This window comes from Nycticebus coucang, chromosome 2, assembly GCF_027406575.1.
Source record: "Nycticebus coucang isolate mNycCou1 chromosome 2, mNycCou1.pri, whole genome shotgun sequence".
In the NCBI taxonomy this organism is placed as follows: Eukaryota; Metazoa; Chordata; class Mammalia; order Primates; family Lorisidae; genus Nycticebus; species Nycticebus coucang.
The window spans coordinates 156,311,665-156,334,632 of NC_069781.1; the positions used below are offsets into that span (position 1 = coordinate 156,311,665).

The following is a 22,968-nucleotide window of genomic DNA, read 5'->3' on the forward strand; positions in this document are numbered from 1 at the left end:
ATGGAGTAGGCACCTGATAGCTACATGGTGCTTCTTTGATGGTTCTAATCACAGCCTTTCCTGGGTTGTGGGGCTTTAGACAACAGGATCACCCTTCCCACCAGGACATGGCCAGGTCTGCATCTGGAAATGTACCCTCTGGCAATGGGAAATATTAGATTGGTGTGGCCAAGGGGCCTGGCCAGAGGACAAGCTGAGGATAGGAAGTGGCAGAAGGGGACACTACAGTTCTGTTTGCCGTGGGATTTGGAACTCTGTAAGTAGGTCCAGGACAGTCCTGAGAGCGGTGACTTTCAGAGAAGGCCAGAAGAAAAGCCCCTCTTGACTCAACCCTGTCGCCTTCCCAGCGGCCCTGATACTGCCTCCCCAGGTGGATGTGATGCTCCGTGTCCCGGTCTGCAGATCTCTGGGTCCTTCACGACCAACTGGCACCTGTGAGCCCTCTGGGGGCCTAGGCACCAGTGGTAGGGCTGGGGGTCTAGTGGTAGGGTTGAGGGTCTGGTGGCAGGCCATCCAAGTCCACTTTTCACCTCCCTTCACCGCTACTAGGAGAGGAGGCGGGGCAGGCCCAGCCATTCCCATCTTCCCTCCTGACCTTCCTTGCAGAGGAAGTTTCTGGGGCTCAGGAAGCCCTGGATTTTGACCTGCTGCTCCCATCCCACAAGCGGCACTGACATTCTCACCTCAGCCCTCTCCAGGTCCAGAAGGCTCAGCCAGGGACTAGGCCTGTCTGGACACCATGTGAGAGAGGGGAAGCAGAGGTGGCTCCCCAGGTGGACCCAAAGGCAAAGAGGACTAGCTCTAGCCGCGTAGGCCTGAGGGGGGTGCTGGTGATGACACACCTTCTCGGTGGGCTATCCTTCACCTGATCACCTAGTGGGGCCCAGTCTCATCCACAGGGCTGCCTTGCGGCCACCAGAGTTGGAGCCTGGTGGTCGCCCTGCCCCTTCCCTGCTGCCCTGCCCCCCACTGGGTCAGCAGTGATAAGCCGGGGGCTGAGAACAATAACTCACAGTACCGATGACCAGAAAACGATAACAATGGCCACACCTACTGACCAAGCAACTCCACATGCGTCATCCTACACACTCTTCATGCCCCCCGTGAGAGGCTCGGAGCGGCAGACAGCTTCCGCAAGGTCACCCAGCCAGGAAGTGGCCAGGACAGAGTCCGCCCAGGTCTGACCAGGTCCCTGAGTCACCCTCCTACCTTCCTGCCATCCTGCCGCTCAGCCTGTCCTGTCATCCAGGCTAGCGGGGGAGGCTTGGGGCTTCAGGCCAGCTCCTGCTTTCCCCCTCAGCCCCAGGCCGGGGTACCATTTATGTCTTCGTCCTCATCCCCAGTGCCAGACTCTGTGCCCCGCTTATTGCAGGTGACAACACCTGACAACACCCTAGGAGGCAGCGTCATTGTGATCTCTGCTTTACAGAAGAGAAAACCGAGGCTCAGAGAGGCCTCCAGCTTGCAAGAGTGGGGATGCACGTAGGTGTGCCTGTCTCCAAAGCCCGTGCTCATCACCAGTGCCCTGGGGTCTGCTCCAGGGTGGAGACTTCTGAGGCCACTGGACCCCAGCTCCATAGACCCCACTGGGTGGGGCTCTGGGTGCAGCAGCTCCCTCTGCAGGTGGGCCTACAGTGGGGTGAGGCTGGGAGCACTGCCCAGTTCCCCACTCACTTTTCGCAACCTGGCCGATGGCGCCATTGAGCAGGAAGGGGACACAGGAAGCCAGAGGCTCAGGGGCGGGAGGGGTAGCTCAGCAGAGTCTGGGACCAGAGGCCGCACAGCTGCAGGGCTCCAGGCCTGCACTAACAAGGCCCCAAGGATGATGACATTCGGGGCCCTGGGGACCCTGCTCCTGCTGCTTCTGCCCTCAGGTGAGCAACTGGCTTCTCACCCTCTCCTGCCAAGCTTGGGAGACCCTGCTCTGTGGAGGGGTTGGGGCAGGAACTGGGGCTTGGGGGATGCCATGGACAGGGTCAGAGACGAGAGGGAGTGAGGAGTGGAGTGGTTGGGCTGTGTCATCTGGGACAACCCCTCACCCCTCAGCATCTCCTATAGCCTTGACCTTCTGGGTCAGTCCTATTGTCCTGCCAAACCTTGGGCAGGGCTGGGTCTCGGCTCCCTGGTCAGCACCATGGAATGGGGAGAAGACAAGAGTGCCCCATACTCCATGACAAGCCTGGCTCTGGGACAGAGGTAGGCCCTGAACAGGCTTCTCTCCAGCCAGCCTGAAGGCTCTTGGGACAGGAGTCAGGACCCTCTGGAGGCTGAAGCCAGGCAGGGCTTGCACGCCTTCCTCTGACCCCCTCGACCCTCACACAGACCCCACGCTGCTCCCTCTCCTCATCTCAGCCATGGCCCCAAGGTCCTGAGTGACAGAGCCAGGCCGACACTCCCCCTCCCGCCTTACACACACTTGCAGAGCTTCACCAGAGGCAACTGAAGGACCCTGGGCCTTGCCCTTGCTGTTCTCCCCCGGCCCACCTGGCAGCCTCCATTTACCCTTCCCGGCCTCTGAGATGGCTCAGCAACCCCCTTGGGCAGAGGGAGCGGCCCCCTCCTTGGTGCCCCCATCTCAGAACCTGGCAGGTTCCTCCTGTATCACTCTTGACTCCGTGGGTGGCCTGAGCGGCTTGTCTATCTCCCCATGCGTCTGTCCAGAATGTAGCTGTGTGACTTTGGCCATGTGGATCAACCTCTTTGGGCTTTAAAGAGGCTTCTTCTCTTCCAATGTCGGGTGCATCAATGAAGTGCAAAGCCCAGTCTCTGTCTCTAAAAAAGGGTGAACAATGGCAATGTTGTCCACCTAGCAGCCTGGCCAGATCCTGGTACAGAGCAGGCCGCCTAGCAGTACTTGATAAATTAATTAACTTAATAACTGACACGGCCACCATCAGATCTCATGGCATTGTAGGACCAGGCCCTTCACAAAAGCTACAGTCACTGGCTGGGGCTTCAGGCCCTTCCAGGTGACCATGTTCCCCTGTGGTGATGTTTGAATAAGCTATTTGAATAAGCAAGGAGCTTCGAGAGGTTCATATCTAGACATAAGACTCTTTTTTTTGGAGACAGAGTCCCACTCTGTTGTCTGGGTAGAGTGCCACGGCATCATAGCTCACAGGAACCTCAAATTCTTGGGCTCAAGAGATCCTCTTGCTTCAGCCTCCTGAGTAGCTGGGTCTACAGGTGCTCGCTACAATGCCTGGCTAGTTGTTCTATTTTTAGTAGAGACAGGGGGTCTCATTTTTGCTCAGGCTGGTCTTGAACTCCTGAGCTCAAACAGTCCACCTATCTTGGCCTCCCGGAGTACTGGGATGACAGGCGTGAGCCGCAGTGCCTGGCCGATGTGAGACTCTTTGCTTTGTGGATGTTTAGGGGTCGGTCAGCATTCACCTGCCCGCTATTCCTTCTTTCATTCATTTAGCATCAGTGGTGCCCGGCTGTGCGAGGCTCTGTGCTCCCAAGGGGCTCACAGCCTAGCAGAGAGGTAGGGTGTAGTGGGACCCACATATAGGACTAGGCAGTTAGGGCTGAGCAGGAGACAGACGCAATGGAGGGGCTTACATAAACGGACACATTACATGGGTGGGTGATTGCTCAGCAGGCTGGCCCCGAGGGCAGCACTCAGCAGCCCAGGCCTGAAGGGCACAGGAGGGTCAGTCCCCAGAATTCATGGAAACAGGCTGTGGTCTCAGGAGGAAAAGCAGTCCATTGGTGGTGAGCTGGCAGGGAGGGGCTGAAGGGGCCATAGAGATGAGGCAAATGCCCACTCTACCCTCTGACCTCCAAGCCCACTCCCCATCTGCTGAACCCACATTCAAGTGGTCCATGGAGGCCAGGCTCTGGGGCAAAGGGCATCTGGAGGGTGGCACCATCCCATATATAGGCCTCATTCAGGGCCTTCTTGTCTGGACTAAGTGCTTCCAATACCTTCAAAGGATAATCATGGAAAAGGTATCTAGCAATCTTCTCTGCACGGGGTGCTTGCTAAGAACGCTGAAATTCACAGCAGGCTGAGCAGGAGGCTCTGCCATCACCCACCATGCTGCCCCCGCACCTATACCCATGGGTGATCCGCTGGGCAGTCAGAAGGGCGAGGAGAACAGAGAATGACACCTCCCTTTGAGGCTTTTCTCCCCATTCCTCTCCTTTTCTCTCCTCCTCTCCCTTCTCCTCTCTTCTTCCCTCCTTCTCTTTCTCTTTTTCTCCTCCTCTTCCCCTCTCCCCTTTATTTGAAAAGCAGACTTAGACCCATGTAACACACTCGCCTATCATTTGACTTGTCCCATTAAACTACACATCACAATTATCTTTACAAGCTAACAGAAATGTAAAGATCCTTTGCAAGCTGGCTAAAACAACATTGTCACATACAGCTGACTATTATAAAATCCACTCTAAAATGTTATTTTTTAACCCTATGTTTACTTCTTGTTCAGCCATTATTTTTACAGTGTATTGTTTCTTTTAAATTGTGAAAGTAATACAGGGAATGATTTTTTTTGTTTGTTTTGAGACAGAGTCTCTTATTTTGTTGCCCTCGGTAGAGTACCATGGCGTCATAGCTCACAGCAACCTCAAACTCTTGGGCTTAAGTGATTTTCTTGCCTCAGCCTCCCAGCTACTACTGGGACTACAGACACCTGCCACAGTGCTCATATATTTTGAGAGACAGGGTCTCGCTCTTGCTCAGGCTGGTCTCAAATCTGTGAGCTCAGGCAAATCTACCTGCCTCGGCCTCCCAGAGTACTAGGATTATAGGCGTGAGCCACTGCGCCTGGCCCTGGGAATGTTTTTTTATAAATCAAACACCAGAGAAGGAAATAAAAAATGGAAAGTAATGGGTAAAGGATACTTTACCCAGTGAAGCAGTGGCCAGAAAATACACAGATACTCAAACTTTTCTTAAGTTAAAATGAGATTTGATTTCACCTTGCATATTAGCAAAAATGTGAAAGTTTGGTAAAATCTAGGATTCTAAGCATGTGGGTAATCAATCGCTCTTGCTCGTTTTTGATGATATTCTAAATAGGTGCTTTTTTGGAGAAAAATTTCATTTTTTTAAATTTTATTTTTTAAAAGACAGAGTCTTACGCTGATCATATAGCTCATAGCAGCCTTGAACTCCTGGGCTCAAGTGATCCTTCTGCTTCAGCCCTTGAGTAGCTGGGACTACAGGTGTGTGTCACCACACTTGGCAAATTTTTAAGTTTTTTTTTTTTTTTTTGTAGAGACAGTGTCTTGCTATGTTGCCCAGACTAGTCTCAAACTCCTGGTCTCAAGCGATCCTCCTGCCTCAGCTTCCCAAAGTGCTAGGGTCACAGGTATAAGTCTCCATACTAGTCTATGGCAATTTTTGAAAGCACACACATTTTGATCCAGAAATCCCTATGATAGAAATGTTTCTTATAAATTTTTTTTTTTGAGACAAAGTCTCACTTCACTTTTTCACCCTTGGTAGAGTGTTATGGGGTCCTTAAACTCTTAGGGTTAAGCAATCCTCTTGCCTCAGCCTCCCAAGTAGCTGGGACTACAGGTGCCTGACACAACGCCCGGCTATTTTTAGAGATGGAGTCTCAGTCTTGCTCAGGCTGGTTTTGAACTCCTGAACTCAAGCAATCCACCCCTCTCGGCCTCCTAGAGCATTAGGATTACAGGCGTAAGCCACGGCACCCAGACTTCCTATGAATTCTTAATATAAGCTGACAAAGATGCATCCTTAAGAATTCTCATGGCAGATTATTCAAAATAGAAACAAAACAAAACCCCAAATTTCCACCAATAAGGGATCAATTGAAAGAGTGTTGCCACACCCATATAGTGGAATAGTATGCAACTATATAAAGAATGATGTGCAAAGCTCTTCAATATATTGCTAAGTGATCCCATTCATGTAAATTTAAAAATGATATAAATACTTGCATATGCATAGGAAATTTCTGGAAGGTTGTGCAATAAACTAAACTGTTAAAGGTGGTAACCTCTGGGGTGTGGCTTGGAACTAGCAAGAAGAGGAACTTTTACTTTTTATTTGATGTTCTCTTGTACAGTTTCAATTTTTAAACCCTAGGGATGTATGACTTTTGTTGATAGATAGATAAATATGTAGAAACATCCATCCATCCAACAAAAATACATTAAAAAAAACTTACCATAAATCTTAGCATAACGTTTTCAGCTTCTCTAATGAATAATGGCTCTTTGAACACCTAAAAGGAGCTATGTCTTTTATTTATAGAAACTCTGATCCTTCCACCAAATTTCCAAGGAAGATATTATTAAAATATTAACCCCATTTTGCTGATGAGACAATTGAGCCTCGGAGAGTTTTATTAATAACTAGCCTGAGGACACACAGTTAGTAGGTGGCCCAAAGCTTCCACCGCATGGCCTATGCTAGGTGAAAGGGAACTGGAATAGAAGTCAGAAAAGCTGGTCTCAAGTCCTGGAGCAGCTTCCAACTAGTCGCTCAAGTCTTTGTGCTCCAGGAGGCCTTAGTTTGCTGTACTCCCTACATACCCCAGGAGGTAGTTGGGATGTTATAATGTGAATGTTGGAGCACAAGGCAAACCAAGACAGAACAGCCAAGAACCCTACCATAAGGCCATAGTTGTAAGGGCTTTGGAATGTCTAATATGGAAAGACTGTGAAAAGCCAGGCAGACTCCCTGGAGGAGGTAGTAGAGGAGTACTAGCACTCTATCTACAGAGACATGCGTTGAACCCTTGGTATATGCTTTCCCCAAAGCATCCTACCAGCCATGTGAATAGGAGATGGTATCTCCTTGGAAACTGAGGCCTGGGAGCATATGAGTCCAGCAATAGGTGTGATGTGTAGAGCTGGGGTACCACACCAGCCCACACCTCCAGGCTCTGGAGCTCGAGCTCTTCTCCCTCCTCCTAGTCCTTGCTTCTGCTCCCGGTCCAGCTCACTCACTCTGCAGCTCTCTTAGATGAGAAGAAGACCACTGAAGCACCGAGAAACCCATGTCTGAGGCCCATCTATGAGACCCAGTATGATGACCGCAACTTGGAGGACAAGGCAGAGTGCTTCGCCAAGTGTGGCCAGCCGGAGAGCAACCCCTGCAGCGTGGGAAACTTGCAGAGGTGAGGGGGCCCTTTGAGTTAGAGCTAAACCCTGGGGTTCCTGGGAGCAGGGCTGACAGAAAGGGTTGGGATCATTTGCCCCAGGGCCCCAGAAATGTTGCTGCTATCTCATCCTTCCACCTTGTTTGACACCTCATTCCCCCTGATCCAACACCCTCACTCCAGCAATCAGGGGCTGTACACACCTAGGGGATGAATCAGCTCCAGTCCTGGTCTTTGGGAGCTGTAAAGGAACAGACACAGACCCAAAGGATGACAACTCCAGAGTGTGATCATACAGAAGTCCAGACCGGGTTCCAGGTTAGCCTGGAGGAAAGAATTCTGCCAACGCTTCACAGAAAAGGCAACCCACGAAAGTGATTTGAAGGCTGCATGGGAGTTTTCCAGTTGGACCCAAGAAATGTGGGGGATATAGGCAGAGAACTTCAGAATACTGGCAGTGAACCGTCATGCTTTGAACTGTGAGGGCATAAAGAGCTGGGGGGTGGAGGAGAAAATGGGAGATGGGATGGGTAGGAGAGAGGACAAGGACTATAAGCTAGCACTAAGGTGTGAAGGGTCATATATGAAATAAGCTATATTAATGGGGAGGGTAGGGGAGTGACGTATTTTGAGCACAAAAATAGTGTAGTCAACTTTTTATTTTAGAAAGATTGCTCAGGGTTCAGGGAAAGCTACAGGAGACCCAGAAAGAGACGTGACAAGGTAGAGTGCAAATGCAGTGGTCTAGGTAAGAGTGGAGGATGAACCAATGCCACCACACCACCAGTTGGCGTTGCATGCTGGGAAGGAGAGATGGATGGGGGATGGTGCGATGGAGAATCAATAAGACCAAGAAACTGATTAGATGTGGGTGAGGGAGAAAGAGTTTAGAACACAACATTCTTAAGAGTCATCTTCAAAAGTATCTCTACCTCTTCCCCACCCCATCTTTCTAATTTAAGTTGCCCAAAACTCTTCTGGGATACCCAGAAAAGTTTCTGGCATATAGTTAGTACTCAGTAAACATTTGTTGAGGGACTGAAAACCCCGTGCTTACAGACATGGTGTTAGGATGGCGGTCTGATTAAATTACATGACTTCCATGGCCTGAAAATGCTCCTGTCTTACCGGCAGCAGCTCCAGCACCCTCTCAGCCACCAAATACTGCTCAAGGGCTCATCTTTGTGCAGCCAAGATGAAAAATTCTCAAAAGAATTTTTTTTTTAAAGCAGGCCTGGGTTAAACCCACCACCCCTGGTGCATGGGGCCAACCCTCTAACCACTGAGCTGCAGACACCCAGCCTACTTAAAAGAATTTAAAACAAGTCTTCAAAAAAAAGCCTGTGCATGCATGTTCATAGCAGCACTTTTCACAATAGCCAAAAAATGGAAAAGACCCAATTGTACACCAGTGGGAATGCATAACCAAAATACAGTATATCCACGCAATGAAACAGCATCCACACATTTAAAAAATGCAGCGTTGACATACGCTCCAACATAGATGAACCTTGAAAACACAGTGCTCAGTGAAAGAAGCCAGGCACAAAAGGACTCATACTGTGCTATGAACTATCCAGAACAGACAAGTTCATAGAGACAGAAAGCGGATTGGGGAGTGGTTGCCAGGGGCTGGGGGAAGGAGGGAGGGACTGCTGAATGGGTCTGAGGTTTCCCTTTGGAATGATGAAAATGTTCTGGAAATGACAGTGCTGATGGTTGCTCAACACTGTCCATGCATTTAATGCCATTGACTTGTATACTTTAAAATGGTAAATTTGGGCTCTGCGCCCGTAGCACAGTGGTTATGGTGCCAGCCACATGCACCGAGGCTGGCGGGTTCAAACCCAGCCCAGGCCTGCTAAACAACAATGACAAATGCAGCAAACAAACAAAAAAAGAAATAGCCGGGCATTGTGGCGGGCACCTGTAGTCCCAGCTACTTGGGAGGCTGAGGCAAGAGAATCGCTTCAGCCCAAGAGTTTGAGGTTGCTGTGAGCTGTGATGCCATATCACTCTACTGAGGGCGACACAGTGAGACTCTGTTTAAAAAAAATAAATAAATAAATTTGATGTTATGTGTATTTTACTACCGCAAAAGACAAGTACACAAAACACCCAAAAGAAACCTTAGCTGGAATCCCTCAGGACCAGCCTGGATTGCTTTTGTTTTTTTTGAGACAGAGCCTCAAGCTGTTGCCCTGGGTAGAGTGCTATGGCATCACAGGTCACAGCAACCTCCAACTCTTGGACTCAAGCGATTCTCCTGCCTCAGCCTCCCAAGTCGCTGGGACTACAGGCGCCTGCCACAATGCTTGGCTGTTTTTTGGTTGCAGCCGTTATTGTTTGGTGGGCCCAGGCTGGATTCGAACCCACCAGCTCCAGTGTATGTGGCTGGTGCCTTAGCCGCTTGAACCACAGGCGCAGAGCCCTGGATTGCTCTTAAACCACACTTCCTCCTCCCACAGTGATCCCAGGGTCTTTAATTTAATATTCTAGTCTGCCCTCTCACCCCAAGAACCTGATGAGTGAACTTAGCCTCCACAAGCCCACCCCCATTCCTTCCCTGGCCCCTTGCAGATACTGGCTGAACTACGAGGTCCATCTGGTGGAGAAGAGTTGGTCCGAGAAAGTGAACATGACTTTCGTGAAGGCTTTGGTCCAGAACTTCAGCACTGATACCCCAGAAGACCTATTCTTCTCTCTGAAGCCCTCTCAGGTGAAGAGGTCCCGTCCCTATGGGCTGGATCTAACCCTGTTTTCTTTGGGCACATATTTCAAAATTCTAAGGGAGCCATGTCCTGCACTTGATGTCCATCAAGCCTTGCTGCTCTGGTGTCCCATGGGGTAGAACTCTGCCACCTTGTTTGTGGGTGCTCGCGAGTTAACTAGGTGCCTGGATCCTGGTAATAGAATATCCTGGGTGCTAGGATGGATATTTGAAAGACCTGGGTTCTAGTCCTGGACTCTCCACTGCTTCTCCTCCAGGGAATCCCTTTCCCTTCCTCCAGAGTCTTCATCTGCAAAATGAGCTCTAAGTTTATCCAAGCCTAAAATTCCCATGAGCTTGTCCAGCCAGGTAACAGCAGAAACCAAGGAAAGGACACACTTGGCAGCCACAGGGCTCCCCGGGCTGACTCTGGACTCACAATGATCTGGATACAAGTCTGGGCTCTGCCCCTTACCAGCCATTGTGATTGTGGGCAGATTACTTTCCTGAGCCTCGGTTTCCCCATCTGTAAAGTGATGAAGGTGTTGCCCACTTTCAAGACCAAGGGGAGGAGCAAATGAGATAAACAAAGGCAATGCTTGCTGGTACAAGTCTCAGTAACAGTCTCCCGCCTCCCTTAGGGAAGGACCCCGATGCTAGCCATTTGGGCAGCAAGATGCATTGCGTACCAGCAGTGTACTTTTAGGTGTGTCTGGAAAAGGGGAAATGGAAGCTAGACGGGGCCCTTCTCACTTTCTCAACCCTTTATTACATCGCTTAAGCAGCCAAGCTCTTTGCGTGGGGCCCCAGAAGTCACCCACATGTCCTTTTGACAACGGTCTGGATAGGGAAAGAGAAGGTTGGGGCCTTCAGCTTCAGAGGCAGGCAAGGAGGGTCAGGCTGCAGCCTCCCTCCCACCCCCCACCCAGGGGACAGGGAAGTTAGGGAGTGAACCAAATATGCTCTGCCATGACCACTGGAATTGAGTTCAATATTTTGGCCAATGTTCGTTTTTTAAAACTTTGTTGTTGTTGCTGGGTGGGGAGGATGTCCCAGTCAGCGTGAATTTGTGCGTTCTTCTTCTCTGCCCTTGTTCTCTCCCTTCCTGAACTTCCTTCCTGATGGCTTTATTCTTTCCGTTTATTCCTGAGTCAGAAGCCAGACACTGTCACCGTCAAGCTCTGTGTAAACATAGGGGCTGTTGGGACCCTGGCCGAAAGCACATGGCAGCCCACTGTCCTCACACTTGAACAAGTGCTGTCTCTTCACAGTCTGCTCTCGGCCTGGCCTAAGTGGGCGCATGGGCAGCTCTGTTCTCCAAATGGGGAAAACTGGGGCTCCACAGGGTCATCACTTGTCTGGGAGCCTTCATTCTGTGAGGAGTAGGGCTTGCATTGTGCCTCAAGTATCCTGCCTCCCAGAGATGACAGTTCCTAGGTGCTGCTCCTCCATCCCGTGTGCCTCAGTTTCCCCAACGGCAGGACCTGTGTTGGGGGCTGGGTAAAGATGGGCGCTGCTGGGTCTGTGGTTGCAGATTCCGAGGCAGGTGATAAAGGGCGAGGATAACCCCCCCGACGGAGTCCGGCTTCCCAAGAGCCTTTTTGGATCCCTACCAGGCAACAGGTCCCTGGTCCGGCTGGCCATCACTATTCTGGACATCGGTCCTGGCAGTCTCTTCAAGGTAAAGAGAGGCCTAATGGAGACTCAGGGAAGGTGATAGGTGCTCCAAGGTCCCCTGCCTCAGCGTCCCATGCCCCAGCTTGCCTCATGGAGACTAAGAGACCGTGGGGGGTGGGGCAGGTAGTGAGACTCTTAGGAGTGTTTCTGAAGCAGCCCATGGTCATCTGGGACCCTTGTCTCAGGGTCTGTGGACAGCAGGCTCAGATTCTGGCACCCTATACCTTAGTACCCTTTGGCTTGTATGTGTGTCCCGAGGGGTTTCATGTGCACTTGTGTGTCCTTCTGCATGCACAAACACGCCTGTCCTTTTCTATTCCTGCACACACACAGTCACATGTGCTCAGGTGTGACCATGTCCACACTGGCAAATGCACCAGAGAGGCGCCTCCGAGTGCTGGTGTGTGCACTGCCCAGATGTCCCCACTGCACTCTGTTCCCCAGCGGATCTTGGCCCCGGACTCTCTAGTTAAGAAGTCAGAAGCTCTGGGGGCAGCAATGGAGAGCTGGCAGGTGCACCGCTTTGTGGCCAGGTGGCCTAGAGCACAGGGCCTGGCTGGGCCCAGCTTGACCAGGAGCCTACAGGGAGTAGCGGGGAGAAGGCTGCCCAGGCCTGAGGGGTCACTGGTACAGCGTGGCCTCCCCCATCTCTCCACACAGGGTCCCCGGCTTAGCCTGGAGGATGGTGGCAGTGTGTTGAATAACCGCCTGGTGGGCCTGAGTGTGGGCCAGACACCTGTCACCAGTCTGGCTGAGCCTTTGGAGATCACCTTCTCTCACCAGCGTCAGCCCACTGTGAGTCACTGTAGGGCAGACAGGCAAGGGGGCACCCAAGGGAATGCATGGACACTGGACATCTGTCCCTTACCCTTCTACATCCACCCAGGAGGAGGGTCATACACACATCTGTGCCCAGAGACACATGTCCACATGCCCCCAGACACCCTCCCACTCACCTGCTCACAGAGGTGCACAGAGCGGCCTGGTCCCCCTGCCTGCTGCACCAGCGCGCCACCGTCCCCACACACATGCTCCCCTGAAAGCACACGCACAAAGCACATGCACACAGACGTGCAAGCCCTCCCACCAACACCCCCGCGCCACAGCCGTGCCCTTTGCACACCAGGCCAGAATGATGCAGATGCTTTTTCTATGCGACCTCCGGGGGTGAACCTTGGTTTCTCCCAGCTAAGACCCTCTCTTAGGGACGCTGTCCCTTCCTCCTCCCTGCTCCTCCAAGGCTTCCCCTTCTGCTCCCCTGACTTTCACTCTCTGGTTTCAGAACATGACTGTCACCTGTGTCTTTTGGGATGTGACTAAAGGTAGGGCCTGGAGGACCTTTTTCTGGGTGGGGAGGGTGCAAGCTCCCTTAGGAGGCAGGTTGTTTGCACTAGCTGAGCCCCTCCTCTTCCCTGCCCTCCCCTGTCCTCTCCTTGTTGTCCTCCCTTCCCCTCCCCTCCTTTCCTCCCCCTCTCCACGTGGCTCTGGCCTCCTCTCCAGGGCCAACCGGGGACTGGTCTTCCAATGGCTGCTCCACGGAGGCCAGAGCTGAGGGGACTGTCTGCCGCTGTAATCACCTGACCTTCTTCACCCTGCTGCTGGTAACAGCCCACTCCACTCCCGGAGGCTTCCAGCTCCTGCCCAGGGGAGGGGGTTGCCTGGTGGGCCCAGGGCCTTAGGGGTGCATGGGCCTGGCCTTCAACTGATCTGGTCCGGCTTCGGGGATTGCACACAGAGGCCCACCTTGGATCAGGCCACCGTGCTGGCTCTCACACGCATCTCCCAGACAGGCTGTGGAGTCTCCATGATCTTCCTGGCCCTCACCATTGCTCTCTACATTGTCCTGAGGTAAATCACCCCCACTTCCCCTCACATATGCCTCCTTCCTTTAAAGGAGGCAGCTGGGCAGGGTAGAAAGCACCTGGGTTGTGTGGCCTTTTGCTGATAACCCCTGCACACCTGATCTACAACATCAAGGTGGAGGTTGAAATGCATCAGGGCTATTTCAGGTGCAAGTGGCAGAAACTCAGTTCAGGTTGGCTTAAACATAACAGGGAATGTGTGGTTCATGTAAGTGAAAAATTCAAGGTGAATGGACTTCAGGCAGAGTTCAATCCAGGGCCTCAGAGAGGTTCCCCAGGACTTGATCTCCCTTTGCCTTTTATAGCTTTGCTTGGTCTTGACAGTCTTATCAGGCAGCTTCTCTACTGCTGGGGACCTTGGGTGCCCCGGACTTACATCACAGCTCCTTGGCTGCTCAGGCAGAAATAAAAACGGTCTCCTCTTTGCAAGTATTCTAAACTAAATCCCAGAATTGCGTTTGTTTTTTTTTTAAATATTTTATCTTGAAATAATTATAGACTAGGGGCAGCGCCTGTGGCTCAGTGAGTAGGGCGCCGACCCCATATGCCGAGGGTGGCGAGTTCGAACCCAGCCCCCACCAAACTGCAAACAAAAAAATAGCTGGGCTTTGTGGCGGGCGCCTGTAGTCCCAGCTGCTCGGGAGGCTGAGGCAGGAGAATTGCCTAAGCCCAAGAGTTAGAGGTTGCTGTGAGCCGTGTGATGCCACGGCACTCTACCCGAGGGCGGTACAGTGAGACTCTGTCTCTACAAAAAAAAAAAAAAAAAAAAAAAGAAATAATTATAGACTAAAAGTTACAAAAATAGTACAGAGAGTCCTGTATACCCTTCCCAGCTTTCCCCAGTATAGACTCTTCCATAACTGTGGTACAAGGTCAAAGCCAGGAAGCTGGCAGTACAGCACTGTCAACAGGAATGCAGGCCTTGCTTGGTTCTCCTCTTGTTTTACATTCATTCATTCACTTGTGTGTATGTGCTGGTGTGTGTGTGTGTGTGTGTGTGTGTCTATGCAATTTTGTCCCATGACACTGCAGAGTTGAGTTTTTTTTTTATTTTATTTTGAGACAGAGTCTCACTATGTTGCCCTCAGTAGAGTGCTGTAGTGTCACAGCTCACAGCCACTTCAAACTCTTGGGCTTAAGCAACTCTCCTGCCCCAGCCTTCCAAGTAGCTGGGATTACAGGCACCCACCACAATGCCCAGCTATTTTTCTGTTGTAGTTGTCATTGTTGTTCAGCAGGCCCAGTGCATGTGGTTGGCACCCCAACCACTGAGCTTTGGGCGCCGAGCTTGCAGAGTTGAGTTTTACCCAGGCTGTGTGCCAGGCCATAATGGGGCTCTGTGGCCAAGGGCTGGAAAACACTGACTGGCCAGGCCAGGCCACAGGCCTGCTTTTGGGTTTGAGCTAACAAAAGACCATCTGCCCTCAATCATCATGGTTGAGAGTGGGTAAGGGTATTCCTTAGGAAGACTTGGGGCTTTTTTCAGAAGGAGGCATGGGTGTTGGGGCAGGCAGGAAGAGCAGAGAGCAGTGCAGCCTCGCTCGCTTGGTTCCTTTGGATAAGGGACCCAGAGGCCTTGGCAGCTTGAAGGAGCCTGAGGGAGCAGCCCAGGCCCCAGCCTGCCCTGCCCACTGCCTCAGAGGTGCCTTGCCCAGCTTGCCCAGCCTGCCCACAACTGGCCTGTAGCAGGCCCTGGGCCTCCTCCCCTCCTTCCTGCCCTCCATCCACGTCTCTCCCTGCCCTCTCCACATGTCTCTGTGTCTCCGACACCCATTGGAGGTGGGTTGCTGCCCCCACCAGCCCCACCCACCCCATGGGTATAAGTGGTCCCATCCTATTCCGACCCCTCCAAGCCCTGGCCTAGGGCACAGCCCTCATCCCCAACAAGCTAAGCCAGATTTGCCAGCTGGCTGCATTGCTTGACCCCTTGAGCCAGGCTTGGAACACCAGGAGAAATTGTCCCCAGCTCCCAAGGGGGGGCCTGGCATCTCTGGTGATGTGGACATTATCCCTTATGCCTGCTCTGGGAAGCCTGGGTCCCTGTCCCCTGGGCGAGAGCCCTTTCGGATCTGATTTGCTAAGAATTCGGAGGGGGGCTTCACAGAGAGGAGCTGAGCCCGACGTTGCAGGCCCCATCCCCAGTCTGACTCTGAGAGTCCCTGTCCCTCTCTGAGCCTCTACTCTTTCTACTATATTCCCCCGTCTGTGTATGTCTCCTGCACACACCCATCGGTCCATCCCTTCTGCCTCCTGGGCCCCCCCCCTCCACTCTGGGGCCCTGAGTTCACAGCATGGAAGAGACATCATGGGGAGGGCAGAGAGTTACAGAGGACTGTTGGAAGCTTCCAAATCAGCCTGGGCTAAGGGCTGTTCAGAGACAGCCTCCCCCAGAAGGAAATGTCCAAGGCCAGTTTTAAAGGCCAACCAGGAGTCTGGCAGAGAAGGCAGGAGGAGCAGGGAAAGGCATTGAGAGCAGGGGGAAGAGCGCGGTGAGGCCTGGGAGGTGTGCGAAAGCAGGCTGTGTGCAGGGAATCGTACCTTATGCAGTTTGGCTGATGCATCGGTCAAGGCCTGAGGCCACAGATCCCTGTGGGCCACGAGAGGGCTCCTGGACTTGAACCGGAGGATCTCATGCTCTGGCTAGGGGCAGGGATGGAAGGCAGAGGGTCAGGCAGGAGCTGGCAGTGGGCTGTTGGGATGGAACCGAGACGGCAGGATGGACAGGCCTGGGTGCCCCCTGGGAGCCATGGCCTCTCATTTCTTGCCCTAGGCTTTCCAGGCAGAGGTTCAAGTCAGAAGATGCCCCTAAGATCCATGTGGCTCTGAGTGCCAGCTTGTTCCTCCTGAATCTAGCCTTCTTGGTCAGTGTGGGGAGTGGCTCAAAGGGGTCTGATGTAGCCTGCTGGGTCCGTGGTGCCTTCCTCCACTACTTCCTGCTCTGTGTATTCACCTGGATGGGGCTGGAAGCTTTCCACCTTTACCTGCTTGTCATCAGAGTCTTCAACACCTACTATGGACACTACTTCCTGAAGCTGAGCCTGGTGGGCTGGGGTAGGTACTGCCTGGATAGCCAGAGGGGATGGCTGGCCCAGAGGAAGAGAGAGAAGAGGCTCCCAGGGATCAAGAGATGGGGAGCTGGAAAAAAAAAAAAAGAGATGGGTAGCTGGAGGAGATGCGGGGGAGGATGTGCCCAGGGAAGGAGCCCCAGGATGCCAGACCTCTTCCCTCACACCAGGTCTGCCCACCCTGACGGTCATCGGCACCGGCAGTGCCAACAGCTATGGCCTCTACACCATCCGTGACCAAGAGAACCGCACTTCACTGGAGCTGTGAGTGGTGGCCGTGGGGAGCAGTGGTGATACGGAGTCCCAGGCTTCACATATCAGGGCTGTAGGGAGAAGAGAGGAAGAGAGACCAAGTATGTCAAGGCGGGAAGGATCACAGATCCAGCTAGCTAATGGCACAGAGAGGTAAACTGAGGCTTGGAGAGACGTGAAATGACAGAGGAAGCCTGAGAAGGGAGAGGGACACCCGGACTGGGAATCAGAATGCCTTACTCTAGATAGGGCCAATGCTGGCCCTTCAGGCAAAGTGGGAAAGGTTATCCCCTGTCCACACCAGGGACTCAGCCTGGTGAGTAGAGGACATGCTGGTTTGAGCTCTCCCCTCCCCCCTCCACCAGATGCCCTTGTGCAGGGAGCAACCTGCCCAGTGATTCCCAGCAGCCCTGGATCTAGCCCAGGCTCTGCCTTTGACTGCTATGTATGTGGCCTTGGCAAGCCTGTCCTCTTCCAGGGCCACGGTCTCCTCATCTGTACAATGGAGTGGCTGATCGACATGCTCTTTCATGCCTCTGCCCCTGTAGTGCAAGGGGCAGGGGATCTAGGCTGAGCCTCCAGACCCCCACCCGGTGATCTTCTAGGGTGCTCACCCCTGGGCCCATGGCTCTGTGCCAGGAAGGTCTGGAGGGGCCTTGGACCTGCCCCAGGGCCTCTAAAGCAGGGACCACAGGAGCAAAAGAGGTAACATAAGTGCGTGTGGTGGGTTGCTGGGGACAGTGGTGGACTGGCTGTCACAGGCTTATCTGAAGGGCAGTCCATTATGGTCCCTCAGGAGGGCGTCCACAGAGCTGCCATGGTGGTTTTCTAAGAGAAGCAGAAATCTGGATAGGCATGCCAAATCTTCTGATTCTAAAGGTGGACCAGCCCTAATTTGTTCATTTTACAACATGATGTGAAACAAATAAACATGTCCTTGGGTCTCTACGGCCCTTTTGCACCATGAGTCTAAAGAGACAGCAAACTAGAGCCTGTTCACGGCCCCTGTCCAGCAGGAGAGCAGGGGACTGCAGGACAGAAATGGGAGGAGGTCACAAAAGGTCAGCCAGGGGGACTTTGTGGGGCATGCTGAGCAGGGCTCCCTCTCTCAGTCCCACTGGCCACCCACCTCCTCCAGGTGCTGGTTCCGTGGAGGATCGGCTGTCCACACCCTCTACACCACTGTCCATGGCTACTTCATCGTCACTTTCCTCTTCAGCGCCGTGGTCCTGGCCCTGGTGGTCTGGAAGATCTTCACCCTGTCAAGTGCCACAGCAGGCAAGGAGAAAGGGCAGCACTGGAAGGGGGTGCTCACGCTGCTGGGCCTCTCCAGCCTGGTGGGTGTGACATGGGGACTGGCGGTCCTCACACCCCTGGGCCTGTCTACCACCTACATCTTCACATTTTTCAACTCCCTACAAGGTAAGGGCCTGGGTCAGCAAGGGGTGAGCTGCCTTGTCTATATTGGGGGAGTACGGGAGGGGAGGGTGGGTTTTTTTTTTTTTTTTTTTGCAGTTTTGGGCTGGGGCTGGGTTTGAACCCGCCACCTCCAGTATATGGGGCTGGCACCTTACTCCTTTGAGCCATAGGTACTTTCTAAGAGAAGCAGAAATCTGGATAGGTATGCCAAATCTTCTGATACTAAAGCGTGGACCTTTAAGAAACAAGTTTCTACTGTGGTTTTTAAGAAACAAGTTTCTACTATGGCTAGTTCAAATCCTCAAGAGAGCCCTGGATGATTTTTTTTTCTTTTCTTTTCTTTCTTTCTTTCTTTTTGAAACAGAGTCTCACCTCTCCCCCGGGTAGAGTAGCATCATAGCTCACAGCAACCTCAAACTCTTGGGCTCGAGCAAACCTCTTGTCTCAGCCTCCCAAGTAGCTGGGACTACAGGTGCCCGCCACAACGCCTGGCTAGTTTTTCTATTTTTAGTAGAGATGGAGTCTCACTTTTGCTCAGGCTGGTCTCCAACTCCTGAGCTCAAGCAATCCACCTGCCGTGGCCTCTCAGAGTGCTAGGATTACAGGTGTGAGCCACAGTACCCAGCCAAGCCCTGAATTTTAAATATCCAGGGCTCTCTCAGGGATCCAGGGCAGCAAGGTGGCTGGTGATTTTCACCAGCTGCTACCAGGATGGGGATAATCTGCCCAAACTAAAGCAGATATTCTCTTCCTTGTCCCTCTGGAGCAGCATGTAGGCCCTCATCCAGTCATGGAAAGTCCTTTTTTCTCTCTCTGCTCACAGATCACTCCCCAAGGCCCTGAGTAGCTGCCAACAGGGCCACCTTAACCCTATGTGAACTTCCAAGTGCTCCTCTCTGGTCCTATCAGCTGTGACCAGGAGGCAGGGTCAAGTGATTTGATGTCCACATGACCCAGATGGAGTCTCCAGGAGCTGTGGAAGCAGGAAGGAAGTGATTGCTATGGCTGTTTCCTGCCCCTGCAGGGTCCTTCCTCTGAGACCCTAGCAAAGGGCAAAGGTCACACTCTCCTTACCCTCCACACTCCACCCCTACCTGCCCTTTTAGCTCCTCACACCCACAGATCAAAGAGGTTTCACAACCTACCTGTGACATTAACAGCCAAGAAGGGCCTGAAAAGACTCATACATCCTGGACCAGCAGCCCGGAGCTGCATGAGCCTGGGTGGCTCAGTGGTTGGGGCCAGGCAGCTCTGGACCCAAATCCCAGCTCCACCCCCAGACCTCAGTCAGTCACTCAGCTCCTCTGATCCTCATTCTTCTCCAATGTCCAGATCACCTCAGTACTTAGCTCGCCAGATTTCACAAACAACTGTAGTGTGGACCCAGTAATCTTCACTCTGTGGGAACTCTACTAATAACAATAGAAATCATTACTGGCCAGGTGCAGTGGCTCACATCTATAATCCTAGGTCAGGAGTTTGAGACTAGCCTGAGCAAGAAGAGACCCATCTCTACTAAAAATAGACAACTATGGTGGCAGGCACCTGTAGTCCTAGCTACTAGGGAGGCTGAAGCAGGAGGATCACATGAGCCCAGGAGTTTGAAGTTGCTGTGAGCGCTCGTACTACAGCACCCTAGCCTACACAACAGAAGGGAAGAAAGGAAAGGAAAGGAAAGGGGAAGGGGAAGGGGAAGGAAAGGAAAAGAAAGGAAAGGAATCATTACTATTAGACCATCCAAGGTTGTCCCCAGCTGAAGAATCAGGAGTTCACGCCTGGAACATCCCAGGGGTTAAGGGTTAAGTTTCAACTGAGTCTGGCTGGACATGTGGCTCGCACCTGTAATCCTAGCACTCTGGGAGGCTAAGGTGGGTGGATTGCCCAAGCTCAGGAATTCAAGATCAGCCTGAGAAAGGGTGAAACCCCGTCTCTAAAAAAATAGCCAGGTGGGCGGCGCATGTGGCCTAAGGAGTAGTGCGCCAGCCCCATGTACTGGAGGTGGTGGGTTTGAACATGGTCCTGGCCAAAAACTGAAACAACAACAAAAAAAAAATAGCCAGGCATTGTGGCCTCCCTGTATCCCTAGCTACTTGAAGCAAAGAGGATCTCTTAAGCCTAAGAGTTTGAGGTTGCTGTGAGCTATGATGCCACGGCACTCTACCAAGGGTGACAAAGTGAGATTCTGTCTCACAAAAAAAGAAAAGTTTCAACTGAGTCTGAGTTATTCAGTATTTCTATCTTCTTCCCAAACACAACTGCCAATTGAACTCTTTGCAACATTTTTATAGTTGTGTAGAGTCCTAGTTATAAATTTCCTTGTAACGCACACAAATAATTTTATTTGTCAGGTACTTTCTGTACTTCCCAGAATTTCTTGCGCTTCACAATTTCCCTCATGTTCGTGCTGAAGCGAATCCTGTAATAACCCTTTATAGAGGATGGTGGTGGTGGTTTGTGTATTGGAAAAGTTCTTTATTTTTTATTTTTCTTTTCTGTGGTAGATGTACATATATATTTTACTTCAATATCTCTGATTTTCATTTTCTTTTCTTTTCTTTTTTTGAGGCAGAGTCTAATTCTGTGACCCTGGGTAGAGTGCTGTATTGTTAGAGCTCACAGCACCCTCAAACTCTTGGAGTTGAGCCATCCTCTTGCTTCAGCCTCCTGAGTACCCCCGAAAAAGAACCAAATAGAAATCTTAGAAATGAAAATCAGAGCTATTATGCCTGACTAAAAATAGCAAAACTGGCCAGGTGTAATATCTCTGAATTTTATTTCCAAGATTTCTATTTGGTTCTTTTTCGGGCTAGGTTTTACTTTTGCCTGACTGGTCCAGGTGTGGAATGCTTACTGTGGAGCTGTCTCGCCTCTCCTCCCCGACAGGTGTTTTCATCTTCTGCTGGTTTGCCATCCTCTACTTCCCAAGTCAGAGTGCTACATCCTCTTCTTCTGGCACTGCCCGACTGGACCAGGCCCACTCTACATCTCCTGAATAAGAGGCCTCAGCCCTCCACTCTGGACTCAGCTCTGATGCTCTGTGCGACCTTGGGTGGCTTCTGGCTTCCCGCCTCCTTCAGGCCCTTGATTTCCTTCTCTGTACAATGTGACTGGGGAGGGACAAGATGGTGACCTGATTGGATCATGTGGCCTCAGAGGTCTGATCCAGATCTGTCGTGAGTCCAAGCATCCAGACACACAGGTTTGCAGGAGTCTGAAATTCCTGTGGTTCTGAGACCACCCACCAGCAAAGAGCGACATCGTCACCCCCACATTCTCAGAGCAAAGCCCCCCATTTCTGCTCTCACCCACCTTCTGGTCTTAGCAAGGGCTTGAGCCCAAAGAGGGGTGTCATTGTTGGTGCAGCCCCATGAAGGATACCCCGGCCTCTCTCCTCCTTCTCCTTGTCACTGCCTCCCACAATTGTGCCCTTGGGCTGCCTATACCCTTCAAGGCATTCAGGAGGCTGTGAGAAGCCTGCCCCTGGTTTCTGCCCATCCCATCAGAACCCATCCTCACAGAAGAGACCCATCATTCATGGTGCTGCCAGACCTACAGGTGTTTGGGGACACTGAATTTCAGAGACCACACCACTTCTGCCCAACCTCGAGCACGGCCCTCCTGCCTACTCTGATTGCCATGTGGGTAGCCCAACCTCTGATCTGCTGTCATCAAGGAAGGAGAACAGAAAGAGTCCAGGACTCTGCACATCTAGGGATGTGGGGCTGAGGGACCAGGGTGGGAGTAAGGGCCCTTGGAGCAGAGGCAGGACATTTTCACCACGGCCCGAGCTCCCAGGGCGAGGGCAGAGACCTGGAGGACCTCATCCACCCTTCCAGCACAGGGCTGGCACATAGCGAGCCCTGAATAAATACGTGTTGACTGAATGAATGGATGTGTGCCCTGAACTAAGGAGTGTCTCTTGGCAGACCCAGGCTGGGCATGGCACTTCCGGTAGCTGGGCCTCTGTTTCTCAACTACACACAGCTTCCTTCGTAGGAAACAAAAAGAGGCAGAGATAGTAGAGATAGAGCTGGAGATACAAAGATAGAGAGATGGAGAGAGAGATTTAACAGACAGGCTGACTCATGAGAGAACAAGTGCCATCTCCCCTGGGGCCTCACGAGCTCGTCCCCCTCTCTAGCCTTAACTACCAACCTGCTTCCCGACCCAACACTCCATCCCTTTCCAGCCTTGCAGGGTACTCTGTGGACTGTCAAGTGCTTTCTACAGGTGAGAAGTTATTATGATCATGGACCCTCCCCAGCAGCCCCCAAAACTGTGGGGCCGCCTCCCTCCCCTCCAGAGGCCAGGTGTGATGCTGGGAGGGAGCGCTCCAGGCTTCTCCTCCCACCCACAAAGGTTGAAAGACAGGAAGGAGCGGGCGGCACCTGTGGCTCAAGGAGTAGGACACTGGTCCCATATGCCGGAGGTGGCAGGTTCAAACCCAGCCCCGGCAAAAAAAAAAAAAAAAAAAGAAAGACAGGAAGGAGGGCCTTCGCTTCCTCCCTGGAGAGGAAACCCAGATGCGGCATCAGTTGGGCCACATGATCAATCTTTGTGGACAGACTTGGTACATCTGGGGACTTATCTTCACAGGCATCTGTTTCTCCCGACGAAGGTCTTGCCTCCCTTAGCCCCAAGTCTCAGCATTAGTAATGAGAGTAACAGATGCTCTTCTGTCTGACAGGTTGGGGTCTAAATCCTGGCTCTGCTACTTAGGAGCTGTGTGACTCTGGGTATGTCAGCTCATCTCTGTGAGCCTCAGTTTCCCTCTCCATAAAAGGGGGATTATAAAGTCCTCACATCACCCTGAAAGCATGAAGTGAAGTGGTGAAAATAAAGCGCTGACTCAGCGGGAGCTCATCGGCTCCCAAGTCCCACTTGGTTTAAAGAAA

General features: G+C 52.1%; 1 protein-coding gene across 2 annotated transcripts; it reads left to right on the top strand.

Moving 5' to 3' along the window:
* The first annotated feature begins 1,783 nt into the window (after positions 1-1,783).
* Positions 1,784-21,951, top strand: ADGRG3 (adhesion G protein-coupled receptor G3). 2 transcript variants are annotated; one of them, XM_053564392.1, is made up of 12 exons: positions 1,784-1,874; positions 6,944-7,106; positions 9,669-9,807; positions 11,333-11,479; positions 12,136-12,270; positions 12,758-12,797; positions 12,976-13,076; positions 13,211-13,323; positions 16,108-16,388; positions 16,573-16,666; positions 17,793-18,076; positions 20,957-21,951. In XM_053564392.1, exons 1-12 carry the CDS (start codon positions 1,823-1,825, stop codon positions 21,067-21,069), a joined length of 1,662 nt encoding a protein of 553 aa, XP_053420367.1. In that variant the 5' UTR covers positions 1,784-1,822; the 3' UTR covers positions 21,070-21,951. The 2 variants fall into 2 exon arrangements, with proteins under 2 accessions (XP_053420367.1, XP_053420377.1); XM_053564402.1 differs by having other exon boundaries at positions 6,953-7,106.
* The last annotated feature ends 1,017 nt before the right edge of the window (positions 21,952-22,968 follow it).

Bases quoted from the DNA above. Each gene is read 5' to 3' on its own strand.
- ADGRG3 (XM_053564392.1), top strand. From the start codon at position 1,823: ATGATGACATTCGGGGCCCTGGGGACCCTGCTCCTGCTGCTTCTGCCC. The intron at 13,077-13,210 runs GTAACAGCCCAC...GATTGCACACAG, and splicing joins CCTTCTTCACCCTGCTGCTG to AGGCCCACCTTGGATCAGGC. The intron at 13,324-16,107 runs GTAAATCACCCC...TTCTTGCCCTAG, and splicing joins GCTCTCTACATTGTCCTGAG to GCTTTCCAGGCAGAGGTTCA.